This window comes from Acomys russatus, chromosome 32 (assembly GCF_903995435.1).
Source record: "Acomys russatus chromosome 32, mAcoRus1.1, whole genome shotgun sequence".
NCBI lineage: Eukaryota > Metazoa > Chordata > Mammalia > Rodentia > Muridae > Acomys > Acomys russatus.
Genome location: NC_067168.1, coordinates 46,029,682 through 46,053,072, shown reverse-complemented (window position 1 = coordinate 46,053,072; position 23,391 = coordinate 46,029,682). Strand labels below are relative to the sequence as shown.

The 23,391-nt window shown below is 49.3% G+C and overlaps 2 protein-coding genes across 2 annotated transcripts; both read right to left on the bottom strand.

The window, feature by feature from the left end:
- Positions 1-3,109: 3,109 nt before the first annotated feature.
- On the bottom strand, positions 3,110-9,797 carry Znf621 (zinc finger protein 621). Its single transcript, XM_051140403.1, has 4 exons — positions 9,416-9,797; positions 6,888-7,014; positions 6,273-6,365; positions 3,110-4,310 (listed from the first exon to the last, which is right to left on the bottom strand). Exons 1-4 carry the CDS (start codon positions 9,455-9,457, stop codon positions 3,133-3,135), a joined length of 1,440 nt encoding a protein of 479 aa, XP_050996360.1. The 5' UTR covers positions 9,458-9,797; the 3' UTR covers positions 3,110-3,132.
- A 2,410-nt stretch (positions 9,798-12,207) lies between these two features.
- On the bottom strand, positions 12,208-16,896 carry Rpl14 (ribosomal protein L14). The gene is made up of 6 exons (XM_051140270.1): positions 16,770-16,896; positions 16,140-16,241; positions 15,559-15,653; positions 13,492-13,591; positions 13,350-13,403; positions 12,208-12,530 (listed from the first exon to the last, which is right to left on the bottom strand). Exons 1-6 carry the CDS (start codon positions 16,770-16,772, stop codon positions 12,225-12,227), a joined length of 660 nt encoding a protein of 219 aa, XP_050996227.1. The 5' UTR covers positions 16,773-16,896; the 3' UTR covers positions 12,208-12,224.
- Positions 16,897-23,391: the final 6,495 nt, after the last annotated feature.

Here is a 23,391-nt window from a genome sequence, read left to right as displayed (position 1 = left end):
TAAGAACAGACAGCAGAGAAAGCCCTGGTGTGCTTCCGGTGGCCAGTAAGGCCACATGCAGATTGTGTACATGTCCAAAAGGTCTGAGGGGCTCCAAGTAGGACCTGAGATGTCTGCAGGCTCCGAAGGAGGAGGTAGGAGCTATGGCCAACTTGTAAACTGCCAGGGGGACACGCCCTTACCAAGAATATCTCCCAGGAGGCCACAGGCACATCTCCCCAAGTGGGACATCCTAAATCAGGATCTCATAGATTACATCAGAAAACTGGTTGTGTGCAAGCACACCAGAAACTTAAGTTAAAATCCACAGATATAAGGTGCTGGGAGCAGTCACCTGCAGGATTGGGAGAAGCAAGAGAGCTTCTGGGAGGCGGCCCACTGGGTTTTGTGTGGCTGACAGGGCCCAGGGAGTTTGCCTTTGCTGCTGCTTTGCCTTTCCGTGCGTGTGTGTCCTGTGTGCCTGTCACAATGCAGGTGAGCACGAACAGAGCCTCACACCAATAGCACAGTACTGCTCCCCTCAGGTGCTACTCTCTCTGTTGGGCAGATTTCCTACAGATGATTTTATAATTCCTGATAATGGTTCCTCGATTGATTCAGGTAATTTAAAAACCCTCCTGGGTGCTGGGCATGGTGGTGCACACTTTTAATCCCAGCACTCGGGAGGCAGAGGCAGGTGGATCGCTGTGAGTTCGAGGCCAGCATGGTGTACAAAGTGAGTGTAGGACCACCAAGATTACACAAAGAAGCCTTGTTTCAAAACAAAACAAAACAAAACCAAAAAAAAACCAAAAACCCTCCTGGGTAATGGAAGTTTTGGTCTCTTTGTAAACTGAGCTATGTAAATATGTTTTTGTTTTAATCCCAAGTGTGGGATTTTAATTTGGCCTTTAATTTGATAACTGTCTTGTGTGGGGCGTGGTCTTTGCCAGCAAGGGTTAGTTGAATTCTGAAGAGGGGTACAAAAAAGAAAGCATAAACAGAGAAGGTGGCGGTTTGGAGGAGACAGGCAGAGGACTGCCTGCTGCGTTTGCTGTTGACAGGTGAGAGTGCCCCTGGAAGAGCCTGGGGACACTACCCAGCAGGGAAAGTAAAGGAGTCTACATCCCCGTTTGCCTCCTCCTAACCTTCCCCTCTTCCCAAGGGTTGGGGGTGTGGGAGGGAGGTAAGGGTGTTTAAGACCCTAAATAAAGTAGGTTTGTGAAAAACCTAAGCCTATGTAGGTGCCTGCAATATGCAAAGACTGCCAGGAGCTCTCTGAACCTCATGCGAATTTCACCACGGAGGAAAACATGATTGAAACAAATGAATAATCAATACATTCATTCTAGGGTTAGTCCAAGGATGAGGACCAGGGGTACACTACGGTAAGAAAGACAACATGGCCGGGCATGGTGGCAACATGAACACAGAAGCAAAGAGTGAGTGGTTATCTGTACAAGACAGACACCTGTTTCTGAGAGAAATCTTGACATAAAAACTCTTCCTTTGAACACATAACGTGCATTTGAAATAAGAAAAAAGATAAAAACTTCTGCCTTGAACTCATCTGCCCAGAACTCGAAAAACTAAACAACAACAAAAAACCATGGGCAGATCCAGCAGTGTCCAGGAAGGTCACTGACATGAAAGGCAACACAGACAGACAGACAGACACACAGACAGACACACACACACATACACACACACACACATATTCTCTCTCCCGTCACCACTTCCCAGGGCCCTGTCCACAGTACTCTCTTCAAGGCTAACCCTGAAAACAACTCAAAGCCCACTTTGTTAATGCTCCATGCAAGTCTATGGATCCATAACATGGCTCCCTTTATTTCCAAAACCCCATTTTGGATTTGGATTTATTCCAGCGTGGCTTTGTATCATTACCCACGCTCCTCCGTTCTCTACCAAACTCCTGCCAAAGTTCACACAACAGATACAATAAAGTCTAAGATATTTCTGTGTATTTATTTGTGAAAACAAAAGCTGAAGAAGAAAACTGGCTAAACATAAAGAGCAAAACCAAAGGTAAAGTCTTTACATGTTGTTTTGTTTTGTTTTTCTTTTTGAGACAGGGTTTCTCTGTGTAGCCTTAGCTGTCCTGGACTCACTTTGTAGACCAGGCTGGCCTCGAACTCACAGTGATCCACCTACCTCTGCCTCCCAAGTGCTGGGAGTAAAGGTGTGCGCCACCACGCCCAGCTGTAAAGTCTTTACATGTAAAGATGTGGCTGCCACAGGTACTGGTGATCACATGACTTCCCTGCCCCTTCCTAGGATCATCGGCACTGCAGGGGCTCCTCGAAGAACGCTGACAGAGACAGCACTCGGTCAGTGGTACCGCACCCCTGCAGAGTGCACCAACTCTCCTCCTCGCTGCACCAAGGGACTGGAGAGCCGGCTTCGCAGCTAAAAGCACTTGCTGCTGCTCTTCCTAGGGACTTGGGTTCGGTTCCCAGCACCCACAGCAGCTGCTCACAACCAACCACCTGTAGCTTCAGGTCTGGAGGATCTGACAGCCACTTCTGGCCTCTGAGGTTACCTGCACACATGCAAGCATGCATGTGCACACATACGCAAAACAAATCTGAGAAAATTGAAAAGAATGCACTAAACTCTAAAATGAAGGATCAGAAGCCTATTCCAATGGTCTACCCTGCAGGCACTCCACTTCTCCCGGCATGCCTGTTCCTGGTTTGTTTGTTTTTGTTTTTAATTTTTCGAGACAGGGTTTCTCTGTGTAGCCCTGGCTGTCCTGGACTCACTCTGTAGGCCAGGCTGGCCTCGAACTCACAGAGATCCGCCTGCCTCTGCCTCCCAAGTGCTGGGATTAAAGGTGTGTGCCACCAAGCCTGGCTTCTTCCTGTTTAATTAGTTAACTCGTGTGTGTGTGTGTGTGTGTGTGTGTGTGTGTGTGTGTAGTAGGGGTTCACTTGTGAGGGTTAGAGGAAACTTTCCAGTCAGTTCTCTGCTCTTCCTGTGGGGAGCCAGGGAATGGACCTCAGGTGGTATGGCTTGCTGCAGAGTGCGTTCATCTGCAGAGCCATCGCCCTGGCCCAGGTTGCTTCTGTAATTACAACCAGCTAGTGCTGGGGTTTCCCAAACAGGCCTTGCAGCTCCCCAAACCCAGCAGCCCTACAGTGCAGACACAGGCGCTGTTGTCAGTGTGCAGGGGCCACAGTGTTCTGTTCTCTTACCCACAGTCTTGAAGTCATTAATGATTTGGTATGGTGGCGACTGCTCGTGAATAGAGCCCACAGAAGCGCTAAGACAGAGCTCCGAGGGCCAAGAAGGAAGGCAAACAACCGGGGAAGTGTTCACTGTGGGCGCCAGCCCCTGGAAGACAGGCACTGTCTGGGCAGATGAGGAGGTTATTCCAAACGCCGCCGGCAACAGCATGAGCAAAGGACTGGGAACCAGCACGGCTCCAGGAAAGGCTAAGGAAGAAGGCACGGCTGCGGGAGCGGCCCGTGGCTCCTGCGAAGGAGCTGGGGCTAAGGCTGGCCGGAGGTCCCGGGGATCACCCCGAGTCGGCTTCGTCTGCACAGGGTGCAGTTTCCGATGCTGGACAAAACTGCCGGACCATCTGAAGGCCTTCCCGCACACCCTGCATTCGTACGGCTTCTCCCCGGTGTGCACTCGCTGGTGCTGTGTGCAGGCTACTTTGTGAGAGAAGGCCTTGCCGCACTGCGGGCACTGGTAAGGCTTCTCTCCCGTGTGGATCCGCTGGTGGGAGACAAAAAGGGACCTGCAGCTGAACACCCGGCAGCACTCCTGGCACTGGAACAGTCTCTCCCCCGTGTGCAGCCTCCGGTGCTGGAAGAAGGCCCCGAGCCTCCGGAAGGCCTTGCCGCAGTCCCTGCAGACGTAGGGCTTCTCCCCGGTGTGGATCATCTGGTGCTGCGTCAGGGCCGTGCTGGAGCTCAGGCCTTTCCCACACTGCTTGCACTCATAGGGCCCCTCTCCGAGGTGATTCTTCTCGTGGACCGTGCAGTTGTAGTTGGACCTGAATGTTTTGCCGCACTCTTTACATTTGAAGGGCCTCTCCCCAGTGTGCACCAGCTGGTGACGGAGCAGCTTGGAGTTGTACCGGAAGAGTTTCCTGCACGCCTTACACTCGTAGAACTTCATGCCTCCGTGAAGGATCAGGTTAGGGTTGGAACTGAGTGTCTGCTCCGCGGCCCTGCTCTCACAGCCAGAGCTCTGAGAATCCTCTCTGAGCACCGCCCCACTAGGGCCCGGGCAGGATGCGATCTCTCCAGAGGCTTCCGGATTGAAAGGGGGCTCTTCGCCCTTGGTGCCCGACTCCACATCTAACCAATACAAGCACAAGAAAGAAAAGTCTTCAGCTAGTGTCTAGGAGAAACTCGGGATGCGGTAAATAAGTTCCTTTGCAGGATGATTTTGAGGGACACAAGCTTTGAAAATGGCTACTAGGTCTGAAAGAAGAAAATGAGCCAGCCCAGAGAGATGACGCGATGGTTAAAGGCACCTGTGGTTCCTCCAGAGGCCCTGAGCTCAGTTCTTGGCAACAACCATAGCTCACAACCGCCTGTAACTACAGACAGTTGTGGCCGTGGCCGCATCTTCCTCCTTCTGGTCTCTGCTATCACCCAGACATGTGGCATGTACTTACACACACACACACACACACACACACACACACACACACACACACACAGCAAAATTAAACTATTTATTATTTATTTTGGTGTTTTGGGTTTGTTTTTTGAGGCAGGGTTTCTCTGTGTAGCCTGGCTGTCCTGGAACTCACTTTGTAGACCAGGATGGCCTCGAATTCATGGAGATCCACCTGCCTCTGCCTCCCAAGTGTTCGGATTAAAGGCTTGCGCCACCATACCCAGCAAAATAAGTTTTTAGAAATTAAAAAAGAGGATGAGATGAAGGTGGGTAAATCCTACTGATGTACAATCAAGAAAACAGTAGGGGCTGGAGAGATGGCTCAGCAGCTAAGAGCACTGGCTGCTCTTCCAGAGGTCCTGAGTTCAATTCCCAGCAACCACATGGTGGCTCACAGCTATCTATAATGTGATCTGATGCCCTCTTCTGGTGTGCAGGGGTACAAGCAGGCAGAGCACTGTATACATAATTTAAAAAATAAATCTTTTAAAAAAGAAAACACTAGAAGCAGCTGCATGACCAGGGTGTGCCCCCCACAGAAGGATGGAGAGTGAGCCGGGAAAGTGGGAAGAAAAGCAGGCGTGTGAGAGAAGAGCGGTCACCAAGAAACAGCACAGAAACATCTCAACAGACGAAGAGTGGATGGAGACCAAGGCCCAAAAGACCACAAAAAAAAACAGGACCTGGAAAAAGCAGAGGCAGAGGCAGGTCAGTGTGCCAGGGGGCCTCAGGCTGGGAAACATGCCCCCAGAATCAACTGGCCAAGTACTCCCCTCCAACCAAGGAAGAGATACAAACTCTAATCTCATGAGGTTTTGTTTGGTTGGGTTTTTTTTTTTTCTTTTTTTCTTTTTTTTAGTTTTTCGAGACAGAGTTTCTCTGTGTAGCCTTGGACTCGCTCTGTAGACCAGGTTGGCCTTGAACTCACAGAGATCCACCTGACTCTGCCTCCCCAGTGCTGGGATTAGAGGCGTGCTCCTCCACGCCCAACAACAATCTTGTTTTTAATATCCTACAGGTTGCTTTGGGAGAAGATTAACTTCTCTCAGAAAGGCAGCTGAACAGGAGTTGGCCTGACAGTTGTGGGCCTCTCTGGAGTCCCTGATAAAGCTGGGGTGTACAAAATCCCAGCATACACCAGGAGTGAGGCTGGAAACACAAGTCCTCCAGCAGGGAGATGCACACTGGCATCGGCCTGGGGAATGCGGTACACATGGGGGGGGGGTCCTGGGGAATGGGGTACATGTGAGGGGGTCTGTGGAATGGGGTACATGGGAGCACACCCCAACCTGTCCGCCATGCGCCTCTATGACAAACACAACGTAGATCTAACGAGTATGTACAGCAAGTGCAAACCCACTCTCTCTGCTGCCGACAGCTTAAGCATCAAATTCACGCCTGTGACAAGATCAGTCTGGCTCACCGATCACACCCTCCTCAACACTTTGCCAAGCTTCAGAAAGGCATAAGGAACTGTAAAGGGAGTCAGGAAAACAAAGCTGACTCGGAGCTCCTAGAGGCAGCCTTTGAACCCTCACCAGGGCTCAGGTCAGGGCTGGTGAGGCACGAGGCACCTCCCTCCCACCCTCCCTAGAGCAACAGAAACACTTTTCTCCCGAGCATCTGGGACTCACCAGGACAGCAGCCTCTCAGACGCTCAGCCACCCAGGGCACTTCTCCTCTTTCCAGCTGGGAGACCAGAGCAGGTTTGTGAGATGGATGGTCAACTACAGAAGAAAAGGAGGAAAGACAAGTTGAGGACAGACTGCCAGTGGGTTTCCAAGACCTCTATCAGCCCACCTTCCTTCAGACTTGGAGGAAGAGAAGGGATTCCAGATGACAGAGCAGTGCAGAAGGGTCTAACCTGAGCTCCAGCATGTAGCCAGAGGGAAATGACTTGACTCAGGAAGAAAAAAATGACCTGGGCCTGGGCCTTAAGAGAGGAAACTCCCTCAGGAAGGATGTTTGGGCTGGTTCCACAATGTCAGGCACCAGTTTTCTACCCCGGGAAGGATGAACAGAGAACTCGCTGGTGTGCCAAGAAGGCTCCCTGCCTTCAGCTAAGAGAGCCACACCCTCCCCTGAGGTAAAATGTGCCCAGCTAGAAAGCCATTGTTACCAGGGGTTCCCAGCAACCTCACCACTTCCCCAAGTTGGGGAGCTAAGCCCTTACTGCAGGCATGTAACCTCAGGACCTCGGGAGCTCCCTGAATTCCCACGGAGGCACCTGGGCTCTGACAAAGCCTTACCGAGAGAGGCCACGTGTGCATAGTTGTCCAGCATGACATCCCTGTACAAGGCCCTCTGTGCGGGCTGCAGGCTGTCCCACTGACTCTGTGTGAAGTACACCGCCACATCCTCAAAGGTCACCGCCTCCTTAAAAAGGAAAGGCCTGGTCAATGCCTGAGGCGGGAGGGTTTCTGGGTGTCTGGGAAGAGCTCACAACTCTGAGGCCTCGTGGAAGAGCAGCCAGCACCACAGCTGGGGCCCAACCCACCAACATTCCCACTTTCAAATGTGGAGCCCTAGCACTGTGCTGCCTACAGTCTGGAGTCTCTCACTGCCAACTCAATCTACAGTCCAAAACCAAGGGAGTGCTTGGCTTCCTGGTAACCATGGCAACCAGAGGACTATATTCCTGGATTTACAGATTGGCCCTCAGGGAATTACCACCCTCAGGAACTCTTGTCTGTCATCTAGCTTTTCTTTTTTAAGTAAAATGCATTTATTAATTCTCTGAGAATTTCTTTTTTTTTTTGGTTTTTGGAGACAGGGTTTCTCTGTGTAGCCTTGGCCATCCTGGACTCACTTTGTAGACCAGGCTGGCCTGGAACTCACAGAGATCCACCTGACTCTGCCTCCCGAGTCCTGGGATTAAAGGCGTGCCCCACCACGCCCGGCTTGAGAATTTCATATATACATACAATGTGTTGATAATATTTACTTCCCCACCCCCGGTCTCTCCCACCAAGCCCAATCTATGTTCAGGGCCCACAACCTTAAAGAAATTCATAGTTTTTCCCAAGAAAGCACCAACTACCCACAGCTCCTCAGCTAGGATGGGGGAGTTCATGAGCCCCTCCCTCCTCCGTGTAGAAATGCTGACTGGCTTGAGGTCTGGTGCAAGTCATATGCAAGCCATCACAGCAGCTGTGGGTTCCTGACTGCAATGGTCCTGTCATGTCCTAAAGAGTGTTTCACCCTGGACCTCCCTGACAAATCTTTCCACACTCTTCCATGGTGGTCCAAGTCTTGGGTGTGAGGTAGATGACCCATCTGTGGCTGAGCACTCCACTGCACTTATACTCTGCACTTTGACCAGCTGTGAGCCTCCTGGCCCCTACCTATTTGATTGGTTCGTGTCCTGTGAGCAAGGTGACACCAACTGGCTCTCACTTTCCCTGACCCCACCCATCTACAGCAGAGGAACTCAGCCTGTTTTGTTCCCCTCACCCCTAGTTTCTTCTCAGACTCCCCAACACCAACCACTGTGTAGAGCAACCAACCTCAGAAACGTCAGTGTTTTGAGCACTGCATTTTCCTGTCTCATGAGAAAGCCAGCTCCCTTAAAGTGTGTGAGTCCTAGCTCCCTCAGAACAACAGCTCTATAACCGTGGGTCTGACAATACTAAATCTAAGTCACAAAAACAATAGCAACAGCAAATATTTTCTGATTTCAGTGACCAAAAAAATTCATTTTAAATCAAATTCTAAACAAATCCAAGGTTTTTCCCAGCCATGTTGTAATGCATGACTTCACTGCTGCCTCGGCTGTGAACACATTGTGTGTGCATTTTTGTTGTTTGGTTTTTCGAGACAGGGTTTCTCTGTGTAGCGTTGGCTGTTTTGAACTCACTTTGTAGACCAGGCTGGCCTCGGAACTCACGGAGATCTGCCTGCCTCTGCCTCCCAGAGTGCTGGGATTACAGGTGTGCACCACCACTGCCCAGCCACGGTGTGCGCACTTTGCATGACAAAAACGCAAAAAGTAGACTCATTACTACTCAAAAGTGTCGGTGGAGAGAACTCACTGGCCACAGGGGACAGCAAACCCTGTTCCCAGCCATGCTCAGATGGCTCAGTGGTGCCTAGCCTGACTACCTGGGTTCAGTCCTTGAACTGACATGGTAGAAGACTTGTCACCTGAAGGTTGTCATTTGGCCTGCACACACCCTCTGTGGCATAAATATATGTGTACATACACAAATAAGTAAGGGGTGGGTAAAAGTGCATAGACACAGAACACTGGTCTCCTACGGACACATCCACAATGGATGAAGCAAACTCTTCAATAAATGTTTTAATGGATGGATGTGAGGTCAGTGTCAGTACTCCCAGAGACCAGAAGAGGGCATCGGCTCCCCTGAAAGGAACTGGAGTTACAGGCGGCGGTGAAACAAGGATTCTGGGAACCAAACTTTGGTCCTCTGGAAGAGCAGCAGGTACTTTTAAGCATCTCTCTAACACGAAGGGGTAACCCAGGCGGGCTCCCGGCTCGCGATATTCCCGCCTCCGCGTCTTCATCAGATCTTACTGGCAACGAACACAACTAGCTCAGTGAAGAACTTCTAAGTTCAGCAGGTGACTCGTTTGCAGACGCGATATGGGGTTCCACACTAACGGGGTGTCCAGGCGTGGGCCTCCTTCCACTAGTTATCCGCACCGTGAGCCTCATCACTACCAATACTCACTTCCTCACATGGGACACTGCCTGGCCAACGGCTTCAGCCTTTCAGAAAACTGACAGCTCATCTCAGGAGAAAGGGCGCTAACTCACCTGAGGCCAAGCGGTTTGCAGCATGACTGTCCTCGGCTTCATGAACTGTCTCCTGGCCCTGGATAGGTAGCACCTTAGAAGCCAAGAGAACAGCGTCAGGAAGAGCGTGAGTGCTAGGGACCTTGCCCTGTGTCACTAAAGCCTCCTGTGATGTCCGGGCTCCGTATTTCCCACGGTGACACCCCAACCTCCTCCGACACCCCCATCCAAGAGCCTTTTTGCCTCCCACGCAGGGGCTGCCGGGTCTCCTCCACTCTGCGGGGTTTGCAGCGCGCTTACAGGGACCGTGTGTCTGACACCGCGGATCTGAGCAGCAGAGGGGTGATGCTCCGCGCTCCGAGAGTGCCGCGGGGACTCCCACATCAGACGGCCCCGTGGCAGGCTGGGAACGAAGAAGGTCTGACCGGGCACCGGCCGCAGTGAGCCAACGACCAACTCGTCAGAACCCTCCACAACCCAGAGCCCGCCACGCCGCTGACCCGGAAGCGCGAGCGCACAGAGGCCGCTCTAGCCTGTCTGGAGGCCTCAGCTCGGTGGTAGCCTGGCCCAACCGCTGCCGGGTGTGATGCTGTGTGCTTCAGGGCAGGTGCGCACTGAGCGGGCAGGTGGTGCGCCTTGCCCGAAGCTCTGTCCATAAAGTATACAAATCCCCTTGAGCTTTTTCTCTGACACCAATTTTATGTTGTTTTTTGGGGGACAGGGTTTCTCTGTATAGTTTTGGCTGTCCTGTACTCACTCTTTATGAGGAGGCCTGGTTAAATAAGCCTAGCCAACTCCATGGCAGTTTGTTAGCTTACAACAGGCCTAAACTCCCATTCCTCAGAAATGAGCTCAGCGGGTACTGGAATACCGAAGAGTGGGCAGCCATTAAGAGACGGCCTAGCCACCTGGCCAGAGAAGGTAAGACTGCTTAAAGATGATTTACTGCCTGACTTACGATTAACTCATGACCTTGACTTTTTTGTTTTAATGCTGGATTTCTGTAGAATAAACCCTCTTTGCTGCTTGCATACTATTTGAGTCTGGGGTCTCTCCTTCAGTACATTCAGGACCCTAACATCTGTAGACCAGGCTGGCCTCGAACTCACAGATCCTCCTGTCTGTCACCAATTTTAAATAGGCTGGGGGGAAAAAAATCAAAGATAAAAGATTGGACCATTGCTGGGCGGTAGTGACACATGCCTTTAATCCCAGCACTCAGGGAGGCAGAAGGATCGCTGAGTTCAAGGCCAGCCTGGTCTACACAGCAAGTCCAGGAAACCTAAAGCTACACAGAGAAACCCTGGGGGATGGGGGAGGGAGGGAGAGAGAGAGATTGATTGGACCATCAAGAGGGGTGTGGTGGCACATGCCTTTAATCCCACAACATAGGAGGCAGAGGCAGGTGGATATGAGTTTGAAAAAACGGCGGGGGGTGGGGTGGAGGCGGGAAGCAAGCAAAAGTAACAGAAGTTTCTCAGGCTGATGTTGAGGGGTAAATAAATGGCTAGCTGGTCAGTTCCGAGCACCCAAGTCCAGGTGGCTCAATTCAGCGCCAGCAAATCTGATGCCCTCTTCTGGACTGCCTTGCATTGCACTATGAGGGGGTTGGAAAAATGGCTCAGCAGTTAATAGCACTTACATGATGCCCCACACCCATCTGTTAACTCCTGTTTCATTGCCTCCATGGACACCAGGTATACATGAGGTACAAACCATGCTGGCAGAAAATTTATTTACATAAAAAATAAACCTTTCTTAAAAATGATAAAGCAGAGCTGGGCGTGGTGGTGCACGCCTTTAATCCCAGCACTCGGGAGGCAGAGGCAGGTGGATCGCTGTTTGAGTTTGAGGCCAGCCTGGTCTACAAAGCGAGTCCAGGACAGCCAAGGCTACACAGAGAAACCCTGTCTCAAAAAACAACAACAAAAAGAAACCCCAAAAATGATAAAGCAGAAGTGGTAACAGAAAATTAAAAGCTTATAGCTGATCATGGTGGCACATGCCATCAAGTCGAGCACTCGGGAGGCAGAGGCAGGCGGATCGCTGAGTTCAAGGCCAGCCTGGCATATAGAGTGCAGAACAGCCAAGGCTACACACGAAGAAAACCTGTCTTGGGCTAGAGATGGCTTATCTTCCAGAGATTGAGCTTAATTGCCAGCAACCATGTGGTGGCTCACATAACTGAGTTTCTTTTTACAGGCCAGGCTGGCCTCAAACTGTCTCCACCTCATCCCTTTCTTGCTGCTCAATAAGGAACCATTTCCTAGGAGCAGCCTGAATCCTAGCCTCAATCTTCCACCTGCCACCTCATGGGGTGGATCCAGAGGCCTCAGAGCTGCTGACAATGACGAACTTCCTCCCTTACCCAAGTAATTTCCAATTTGTATTCTAGTACTCCAGCTGAAAAGGCCCCAGTGTGCTGGGAATAATCCTACAAGCTACCCCAACCGCCATGTCTCCTACAAACTCCACTTTCTGCTTGTAAGGATCCCATCCCATCCTTTTTACAAGGACCAAGCTTCCTTTCAATCAAATAGTCCAGTGCAGTTTTCAGCACACACAGAAGATAGGCAAAGGCCACTAAGCTATGGCCCAGCCCCGCTTTGTCTTTAAAGAATCACACTAGACTGTTTCAAAGTGATGGAATTCCACCTGTTTGTGGGAACTGTTTACTTGTCTAAGGCACAGGGCCAGTTAGACTATCAGGCCCAGCAGAATGAGTTCACATAACGGGCCCTGCTTACAGCCCCAGCAGTTACTACCCACTCGGCGACTCAGAGTCCACACAAGGTTTGCAATGTGTCAAAAGCTTTATTCCCTACACAGCTCACGCTTTCTTGCCAGCTGCCTTTGGAGCAGCAGGTGCTTTCTGGGCTGGGGCCTTTTGACCCTTCTGACCTTTGGCGGGAGGAGCTGCCTTTTGGCCTGCAGCCTTCTGGCCAGGGGCCTTCTGGGCCGCAGCCTTCTTGCCTGGTCCTGTTGCCTTCTTGGCTGGAGCTTTAGCTTTAGCAGCAGCCGCTGCCGCAGCAGCCGCCGCAATGGCAGCCTTAGCAACAGGTGCTTTCTTGGGAGAAGCTTTCAGGATAGCAGCTCTTTGAAGTTTCTTGACTTCAGTCTTAATTATTCTGTTTCTCTGGAAAAAACAAAAACAAAAAACACAAGAGTGTTGGGGACAGTAGGCCATATGGCCAATATTCAGCCATCTTGTCAGAGCCTGCACCTTTAAGTCTGTTTTCCCCAGAGCTTGCTTTTCACCAGAAACCAGACTAAAGACAGATAGAGATGGAGCGACCCTGTTATGGTTTAGCAGTTAGACTAGACAAAGATGGAGCCAGATACCCTGTGTGGCAGGACATTATGACCCTGCCTGGAATTCCCTGTGTTTTGAGAAAAGCCTGCAGCTGGGTTGCTATAGCAGTAGGCTTCCCTGCCTTCTGACTTATAAAGTCGAGAGTTTTATCAATCAGACTTGCTCTCCTTTGTGTCTTGCATTTTCAACAGGTGAACTTCCTCCCGAGTTTTAGTGGAACCCCGCAGGCCGGAGCACAAGAGAGCGCTCACTGCAGACTTACACAAAGACTTGCTTTAGGCCCATTATTAAAAGTAATTAAACTTTATTCCACATAACTAAATTTCAACAAAGATGTATTTCCTTTTCTTCTTAAAGATTATTTATATAGTATTCTGCCTGCACGCTAGATCTCATTATTATAGATGGTTGTGAGCTACCATGTGGTTGCTGATAATTGAACTCAGAACCTCTGGAAGAGCAGACAGTGCTCTTAACCATCTCTCCGAGACTCTGTCTTGTCACCAGGCTAGCACCAGGCGCTCTCACCCACTGAGCTATCTCCCTGGCCCCAACCTAACAGCCATGTAAGGAATCAACATCACCCACAGAACCCAAAAATAGGGACTGGCTGTCATACAAAATGCACATCTGAAAACTTACCATTTTCTTTGCCTTCATAACTTTGAAACGATCAAAATCTGTCATCTTGGCTTTCTGTTAAAAGAATAAAAGATATATCTCCTGTCATTCATCAAGACATACCCCTACCTACCCTCACAACTCAGAGGCCTTGTGCCATTACCCTTTCTCGGGCATCAATCTTCTTGGCCCATCTTGTGGCTGCCCATTTCGTATTGATATCTGCCTTCTCCCAAGCTTTTCGAACATACTTTTGACGGGCACTGTGAAAAGTAAAATGACACATGAATGAATCAGCTTTATGGCAGGTCACATCAAAAAAATTTTCAAGATTTGAAAACCACCCCTGAGGGGGCTGGAGAGTTGGTTCAGCAGTTAAGAGCACCGCCTGCTCTTCCAAAGGTCCCAGGTTCAATTCCCAGCACCTACATGGCAGCTCTCAACTGTCTGTAACTCCAAGATCTAACACCCTCATACCAATGCGCATAAATTTTAAAAATTAAAAAAATAAAGAAAGAAAGAAAGAAAAAAAGAAAAAAAAAAAAAAAGAAAGAAAAAAAGAAAAAAATAAAGAAAGAAAGAAAGAAAAAGAAAACCATCCCCGAACACATCTACTACTTACACAGTACACCATTAACCTGGCCAAGTTTTTTTTTTTTGATTTGTTTTGTCTTTTGGCTTTTCTGAAACAAGGTTTCTCTGTGTAGCTTTGGCTGTCTTGGACTTGCTTTGTTGTAGACTAAGCTGGACTTAATCTGCTTGCCTCTGCCTCCCAAGTGTTGGGATTAAAGGTGTATGCCACCACACCTGGCCTTGGCCAAATTTCTTAACCCCCAGAAACTCCATTACTGCTGTGAACCCTGAAGACCCTCCTGCAGCCACTCCAGTATATGGTGGCTATGCCCTACCCCCACCCCTAACTGCATTTGTCCTCTGAACCAGAGGATGCTACATTGCACCAAACAGCACTGCTGACTTAATCACAGTTTGGCAGCAGTGATTTAATTTCCAAGGGGGGAAAGAGAGAAAAAAACCCCACAACTGCTGTTGCCTACATTTCTTATAAGCTGGAAACACACTTCTTCATGTTAAATAATTTGTAATAAACACACACTAAAGTACATCAAGTCGCAGGAAAGATTTTGCACTTTTGAAGCAGGGATGTGGTAGCACATACTACCCCCATCACTGAGGACATCAACACGACTTTAAAACACTGCAGGCCAACTTGGCTACTACTGCTCATTGGTGCTTGTCTGATACAAATGAAGCCACAGGTATGATTCTGTTCTGCCAACAGCAGTAGTAAAAAAACAATCCTGACTGGGAACAAGAGCAGACTTTCTCATTGAACTTACTGTATGGGGGAAAAAATGAAAAAGAGACTAGAACCCTGTCTCCAAAAACCAAAAATAAATAAAACAAAAATTTTAAAATTGGGGAAAATTTAAGTATAAGATCTGTACTTAGAGGTAGGCGGTGGTGGTGCTCGCCTTTAATCCCAGCACTCGGGAGGCAGAGGCAGGAGGACTGCTGCTGTGAGTTCGAAGCCAGCCTAGCCCACAAAGTAGGTCCAAGACAGTCAAGGCTACACAGAGAAACCTTGTCTTGAAAAACCAAAACAACAACAAAAATAATAATGAGAGAGAGAGACAGAAATTTGAACTTAGGAGGTAGATCTCTGTGAATTGAAGGCCAGCCTGGTCTACAGAGCGAGTTCCAGGGGAGCTAGAGCTGTTACACAGGGAAACCCTGTCTTGAAAAACCAGAAAAAGATCTGTTTACAGGGCAGGAAAGAAAGCTCAGTAGTTAGCAACACTGTCTGCTCTTCCAGAGGTACTGAGATCAATTCCCAGCAGCCACATGATTGCTCACAACCACTTATAATGTGATCTGATGCCCTTTTCTGACACGCAGGCTACATGCAGGTAAGAGTATTCACATAAAGTAAACAAACCTTTTTAAAAAATCTGTTAGAAGCAGGGCATGGTGGCACACAGCTTTAATCCTATCATTCACGAAGCAGAGGCAGGTGGATTGCTGTGAGTTGAGGCCAGCCTGGTCTCCAAAGTCCAGGACAGCCAGGGCTGCACAGTGAAACCCTGTCTCAAAATAATCATCATCTGTTTGCTGAATGTAAATTCCTTTTCTGGGTTGGGTCTGAACCAATGTCTGTATATTTTCAAGGGGGAAAATAAATGGTGGCACAAACTTGTAACGGAGTTGTTACCTGTGGGGGAACTTGAGGATGAAGTCAGTGAGCTGCATGCATTTGAAAGGCATGGCTTGTCTCCTCACCCGAGTGCAGGGCCCATCCACCAGAGCCTGGAATACAAAACCAAGGATCTCAGATCAGTACCCGAAGTTCAAGCCGGCTGAAAAACCAAATAACCCCTGGCTATTCAGGACCAAAGGTACAGTGGCATCCAAATTAGCCCCATGTGCCTTCTGTGACAGACAAGGTCTCAGGTTGCCCTCAAGGCTGGTTGGTTGCAGAATCCACCGTCTTTAACACGCACCTACCAACAGAGCTGTATCTCAAGACCCTCTAACTCCATTAAGTTATCTCATTTAAACTCAGCTGCTGTTCTGGCCGAGACTTACCTACCTAGTTTACCCTGGTGAGTTACTCTAAGATGACCTAACCCTGCCATTCAAACCCTGTGCCCACTGTTTCCTCAAAAGTAAAAGCTGTATCCCGAAGGACTCCACCCCACGGACCATTCTACCCACCGTTAGTACCATCTGCGGTGCCGTCAAACTTACTGCCCTGTTAAATAAAGGGTGTAAAGATACTTTGTCCACACGTACCCTGTTCTGATCAATAACATCTACTATCGCGACCAGCTTTCCAGCATGAGGCCCAAAGGAGACGTAGGCCACCCGGCCAACCTCCACGAAACGCCTGAACACCTACAAGTAGAGAAGAAACAGGGTTTTCAAGTACTCCACTGCTTACCGGCAACACAGGGCTCAGAGCCGTCCTCGAGGTCGGATTTGCACATGGTCAACCTAGATTTACTCTTACCCATCCTTGATATTCCTCCGCCTCTTACTCCCCCTTTAAACTTCACGCGATAAACTGCTCGAGCCCGACCCACTCCCCGGGTCACGTTTTCCAGGGAAAACGATCGAGTATGCCAACAACGGGAGCCCGCGAGGCGCTAGGCCGGCGGGGAGGCGCGGAAGCCGCAGCAGCGCCGCCATTCCCGGGACCTCGGGCCCGGCAACTCCGGCCACTGCGCACGCGTGGCCCTGGCGCCCGGCTGGGCCCTCCACGCGACCGCGAGCCGCGCCCCGCGAGGGCTGGATTCCGCGCCCGCAGCCTCCCCACGCGCTGCCCGTGTCACCCAGAGCCACCCCACGCCGGGGCTCGCCCGCTCGGGGCGCAGGACGAGCGTCAGGACGGCCGCGCTCGGAGCCCCGGACACACGCACTCACCATGTCTGCGGCGTTCAGCGAGAAGGAAGAGGGCCCGCCCGGCCGTGCGCATGTGTCGGCGGAAGCTCCGCCCCGACGTGCAACGTGCTCAGGGATTGGTCGGGAGGGAACGTGCGTGCTTTACGCATGCTCAGTGGGTACTAACATGGCGGTGCCGGCTCTGTTCGGGTTGTATCGTCTCAGACGACACGTGCTGTGAATGTGTTGTTCTGATTCTTTTTTTGTTTGTTTGTTTTGTTTTGAGACAAGGCCACTGAGTGTTCGCCTCCCACTCTATATAGTCCAGGCAGGTCTGTAGCTCGCTGCAACGCCCAAATGGTAGCACGATAGGCAGTCACCTCTGAGAACTTCAGGGGCAGGAAAGACTCAGAAGCCGCTCTTCCGGCTCAAACTCTCCACTTTTCTTCTGTAGCCATTGGATATCAGACACAGCCGAGTGTGGTGACGCACGCCCTTAATCCCAGCACTCGATGGCAGACGCGACAGGAATTATGAATTCAAGGCCAGTTTTACATTAAACCATTTGGGAAGAAATCTCCACTCTTTTCTGTTATTTCTCCACCCTTTTTATTATCGATTTTGCATTTATTTGTTTATTTACTTATCTTTTTTTGTTTGGTTGGTTTTGGGTTTTGTTTTTCGAGACAAGTTTTTCTCTGTGTAGCCTTGACTATCCTGGACTCACTGTGTAGACCAGGCTGGCCTCGAACTCACAGCGTCCCGCCTGCCCAGCCTTCCAAGTGCTAGGATTAAAGGCGTGCGCCACCACGCCCATCCCCGAATTATAATTTTCAAAGATATGAACAAGGGTGACCACAACAGTACTTTTTCTTTTGCTGTTTTTTTGTTTGTTTGTTTTAGATTTTTGTTACTTTGTTTTGAGACAGTGTCTGTTTATGTTACCTTGGCTATCCTGGGACTAAATAGACAAGGTTGGCCTGGAATCACAGAGATCTAACTGCTTCTGCCTCCCAGATTTTGGGATTAAAGGCGTGTGCCAGCATTCCCAGCCCTTTTTATTTTTCTAGTAGTACATGCTAGAAACTATAGGGACCCATAAACAAGAGACTTTGGGATAATGTGGATGAAATTCACACAGAACACTAAGTGAAATAAACAGATATGAAAAGAATATACTGTGTGGTGGTGCACGCCTTTAATCCCAGCACTCGGGAGGCAGAGGCAGGCGGATCGCTGTGAGTTCGAGGCCAGCCTGGTCTACAAAAGCGAGTCCAGGACAGCCAAGGCTACACAGAGAAACCCTGTCTTGGAAAAAAATTCGCAGCCTGTAGAACCTTAAATGTCAGAAGTTTGGACTGTGGCTCTGAGAGGTGACTTATTGAAAGGCAAGGACTTTGGATCTCTAACACTCACAGACCTGTGCTGTGGCTGTAATTGCAGCTCTCCAGAGGCTGAGGCAGTCAGATCCCATGAACTCAGTGGCCAAAGGACATGTCCTACTTGGTGACTTCCAGGTTCAACAACAGACTTTGTCTCAAAAAAAAAAAAAAAAAGGTGGAGAGCAGTAAAGAAAGACACCTAAAGTCAACTAGCGAACTAGACTCACACACATGTGGGAACCAGCAAGCAAAAACAACAACAAAGCAGACTAGTACCAGTCTTGGTCTTGTTTCCTGTGGTTCAGGCTACAGCAGCTAGAGGGGAGCAAGTTTCTGAGTTTCTGCTTATACCGTCCCTTCATTCCATCTGTTCAGAACCAGAGTGCTTACTTACTGCAAACAAAGATCTTGTAGCGGCTGTGTCCTGTTTCTCTCCAAATGTGTATGTGTATTAACTTAATTTTCTTTTCTTTTCTTTTTTTTTTTTTTTTTTTTAAGAGAAGAAATTTTTTTTTCTCCTTACTGAAAGTTCCCTATCTCACTACCAGAGAACACCAGTCGGAGGAGGACTGAGACAGTTTAGAGTCCAATGGCGTAGTGAACACACTTTGGGAAACACTGGAGAACTCCTTCAGTTTACAGGACTTCTCCATATGTGTGCAGTCGGATTATGTCACCCGTCCCATCCCTCCAGTGTTCACTTTTGCCCCTAACCTACAGGATGGGCAGCAGAGCCTGGTGCCCAAGCCATCCAGCATCTCACCTGGACACCCTCCTAGGTTTTGTTTTGTTTTTTTAAGATTTATTTATTTATTGTTATGTATACAATGTTCTGTCTGCATGTACACCTGCAGGCCAGAATACGTTATAGATGGTTGTGAGCCACCATGTGGTTGCTGGGAATTGAACTCAGGACCTCTGGAAGAGCAGGCGGTGCTCTTAACCACTGAGCCATCTCTCCAGCCCCCAGCCTCCTAGGTTTTAATACTTTTTTTTCCCTCCTGGAAAGACCAGCCCACGTCCTTGAAGGTACATCTCAAGACCTTTGCCAAGAAGCTTCAGGTTTCTTCTAAACTCTGTTTCATCACAAGGTAACTTTTTCCAAGCAAGTCTTGCTTTACTCTAATGCGGAAGTTCTCAACCTGTGGGTCGCTACCCCTTTGCTGTTGCGATGAGCCTTTCACAAGGGATGATGCCTCAGACCGTCGGAAAACATAGATACGTACATTACAACCCATAACAGTAGCAAAATTACAGTTTTGAAGTAGCAATGAAAAGAATTCTATGGTTGGGGGTCACCACAACATGAAGAACTGTATTAGGAAGGTTGAGAACCTTATGAATTGTACATTTTAAATATGAAATATTTATGAGATATGATATGGAGAAGTTTATCATATGAACATGGCGGGGGAGGGGAGAAGGAAGGGGGTACCGCAGAGAGAGACAGAGACCCAAAGAGGAAGTGGAGAGCAAGAGAGACGGGCAGAGAATGAAAGACGAGTAAAGAGGGAAGAGGTTGGTTTCTCCATTTATATAATGGGCAGGGGCATGCCCAGTGGCAGGTAGGTAATGACGTCATAGGTTGCTAGGCAGACTGCGGCATTATGCTAACAGTAAATCTCTGGTACGCAGGGCATCCGATGTGCGTGCGAGACCACCCACAGTGTTAGAACCGAGGCTCTAGAGTCTAGAGAGGCAGTAATCAAGATTCTTGATACAGCCCTCCGAAATCAGCTACCCAGACAGGGCATGCGCAAGACTCCGCCCAATCACTGAAAGGAAGGGCATGCTGAGGTTGCCGCAAAAGTCAAAATGGCAGCCCCCACACTCTGGTTCCTTGGTCCTCTGCCCACTGCTCATTAAGAGGCCGGTGAGGGCCTGGAGGGATGGCTTAGGGGAGTTTGATTCCCAGTACCAATACCAGGTGACCCACATACACCTGAACTCCAACCCCTAGAGACTCTGACACCTCTGGCCTCCTGCCACACATACATATAAATAAAAACTAAAAAGGGAGGGAGGGAGGAAGAAAGGAAGGAAGGAAATGGCTGGCGTGGCTTGCACCTACAGAGAGGGTGGGAGCCCGGAGTGCTCTCCTGAGATGTCAGCAGCTGTCCTTGTTATTTGGCGCTGTCCCTTGGTCTCTTGCTTGTTGCATAGAGCCAGGTGGAAGACTGCAGGCCCCGCCCACCTTATAACAGGCCTGGTGTCCCAGGGCTTCTGCCAGCAGCTGCTGTTCTTGGAAAATACCTTGGATTTCTAGCTCACTGGGGATGGAGGCCTCAGTCTGGCAGAGGTAACGTACGTAGGCAGGCGGATCTCTGTGAGTTCAAGGTCAGCCTGGTCTACAAAGAGAGTTCCAGGACAGCCAGGACTATTACACAGAGAAACCCTGTCTCAAAAAAAAAAAAAAAACAAACAAAAACAAACAATGTCTGTGCCAGAAGTGAACCCAAAGCTACCCTGCCCCTGACTTATTTCCTTGAAAAGATACATAGTTATTTGTGTGTGAAGAGGTGTGTGGGAGTTGGAGGTCATTGCTGGCTGCCCTAGTTTGCTTTCTATTGTAGTAAGGCCAAAAGCAACTTGAGAGAAAAGGCTTATTTGGCTTACAGCTTACAGTTCACCGTGAAGGGCAGCCAGGGCAGGACCTAAAGCAGACGCTGTAGAGGGACATGGCTTATTAGCTTGCTCAGCCTTTCTTAACACACCCCAGGACTGCCTGCCCAGGGGTGACAGCCCCAGTGGGCTGGAAAACAATGAGTGAACAGAGACTTGCCTCTTCTGGAGGAGGCAGTTTCCAAGGGAGTCTCCCTCCATGGTGACCTAGCTTGTGTCAAGCTGACCAGTCACCCTCAGTCGCCCTTCAACAAACCCAGAGTTCCCCAGTTCAGCTAGGCAGGCTGGCCGCTGAGCTCCACCCCCCAGCATGGCCACCGATGTTAACTTCTCATGTGTGTGATAGAGCTCCATAGTCAGGTCTTTATGGACATTATGCACTTTGCCACTGTGTGTGTGTGTGTGTGTGTGTGTGTGTGTGTGTGTTGTGGTAGTCCCATTGGAGGCCACAGAGGGTATCTAACCCCTAACACTAGTGGTCAGCTACTGTTGTAAGCTGGAAACTGAACTCTGGTTCTCTGTAGCTCCAAATGACCCCATCTCAGACATTTTTCTTTTTTCTTTTTTTGGAGACAGGGTTTTCTCTGTGTTAACAGCCCTGGCTGTCTTGGACTCACTTTGTACATCAGGCTGGCCTCGAATTCAGAGATTCACCTGCCTCTGCCTCCCTAGTGCTGGGATTAAAAGCATAAACTACTGTGCCCGGCGTGACATTTCTTAATTGTTATTTATTGTGAGAACTTTCCGGGGTCTCTGTTGATGTTTAATAATAAAGACACAGAGACATCTGCACAGAACAAGGTTGTTAGCCTGCTTGGCGGCCAGTCCCTCACCCACTCAGCTCGACTCCATCTGACTTCCCTGCCCAGCTCAGCTCCTGTTCTGCTTTGTCTCTCAGCCTCAGCTTCAGCTTGTTTACTTAACAAGATCCACTTTCTTCTGTCTTACAAAAAGCTATTAGCATAGTGGGAAGGGTTCCACACACTTAGTGTTGCCTTTTAGCCAGATTGAGGGCTGCAGTTTGCTTTTAACATAATAATCTCAGAGCAGCTTGCTTTTACTTTGATAATCTCAGAGAATCCTCTTTTTCAGCAGGTGAAGTGACACACGTAACCTATCTTGCCAGCATGTGGCGCTACTGGCACAGCAGTTAACATTTGAGACTCCAGGGACACACTTTCAGAGGCAGTTGATATACTATGTGTGGGGGTAAATTACCTCAACAGTTATTTTATGTGTGGGTGCTTGTTTGTCTGTATTTCTGAGCACCAAGTGCAAACAAACACAGTACCCGCAGAGGCCAGGAGAGGGCATCACAGCTCCTGGAAGATTAGGAGCTGCCATGGAGGCTCTCTGCAAGAGCAGCAAGTATGCCTAACCACTGAACCATCCCTCCTGCCCTTCTCCATAAATTGCTCATCCCAAGGAGTTTGCAAGACTGTCAAGGAAGAACTTTCTATCTGGACAGGTGCAAAAAACTGAGAAATAAGAGTGACCAAAGTTTTTGTGTATACACACACACACACACACACACACACACACACACACACAGACACACGGATGCTGGAGGCCCTCTCTCTTCTGGCCCTGAGCCTGTCTGTCATGTCCTACTCAGACGGCCAGTGGGGAGGGTGGGGATGTGAGGGAGGAGCTCTGGAAGGCTGACAGGACTTGATGGCTCTGGCACTTGTTCCTCAGAAGCTCGATTTTTAAGGTCTGCTCTCTGCTCTACCCCTGCTCTCCAGGGTCAACAGAGCATACAGGACCCGTATTCCACTAGGAGAAGTGGGTCCTGGGAGATTCTGCTGCAGGGAGCTTGAGGGGGGAAGCATGAGACGAGCAGCAGTCATCGTCTTCCTCTTCTTCTACTTTGTTTTTCTTTCTTTCTTTTGGTTTTTTTGAGGCAAAGTTTCTCTGTGCAGCCTTGGCTGTCCTGGACTCACTTTGTAGACCAGGTTGGCCTCGAACTCACGGAGATCTGCCTGCCTCTGCCTCTTGAGTGCTGGGATTAAAGGCGTGCACCACTACCGCCAGGCACAGCTGGTACTCTTAGCCAGTTGGATCCATTTCTCCAGCCCCTATTTTTATTTCTGCTTTATGTATCTTTGTGAGTTTGTGCAAGACCCTGTCTCAAAACCAAACCAAGAGCTGGGGAGATGGCCCAGTCAGCCAATAAAAGAAATGCAAGACTAAAGACCTGAGTTCAGAACCCAAAACTCATATTAGTCAATAAATAAATAAGGAAGTAAAGCTTGTAATCTCAGCACCAAGGAAGCAGAGACAGAGCTTCACAGTGAGAATCAATCTTCCTTTTAAAAACACCACCTTGTGTCCTTAGGAGAGAAGGCATCATATTTAAGTTAACAAATACACATTGTGAAATAAAAATAAGAGTTTATTCCAACAACCAGCCATGTGAAACAGCATTGATTTGTAGCTGATAGCTGCTGGTCTTAGACTGTGCTCATCCCACTTTGGAGGCAAATATTCCCGAGACTGCCTTTTCTTACCCCAAAGTCAATATACGTAGCGACTATGCAGGCAGAACTGTAATTGAAGGAAGTAATTGGTCAGCAAATTCTACACTGGGATGTCTTAGGACAGGACTGGGTCTACCCGAGGGAGTGGTGGGAAAAACACGTACCATAATGATAGCCCAA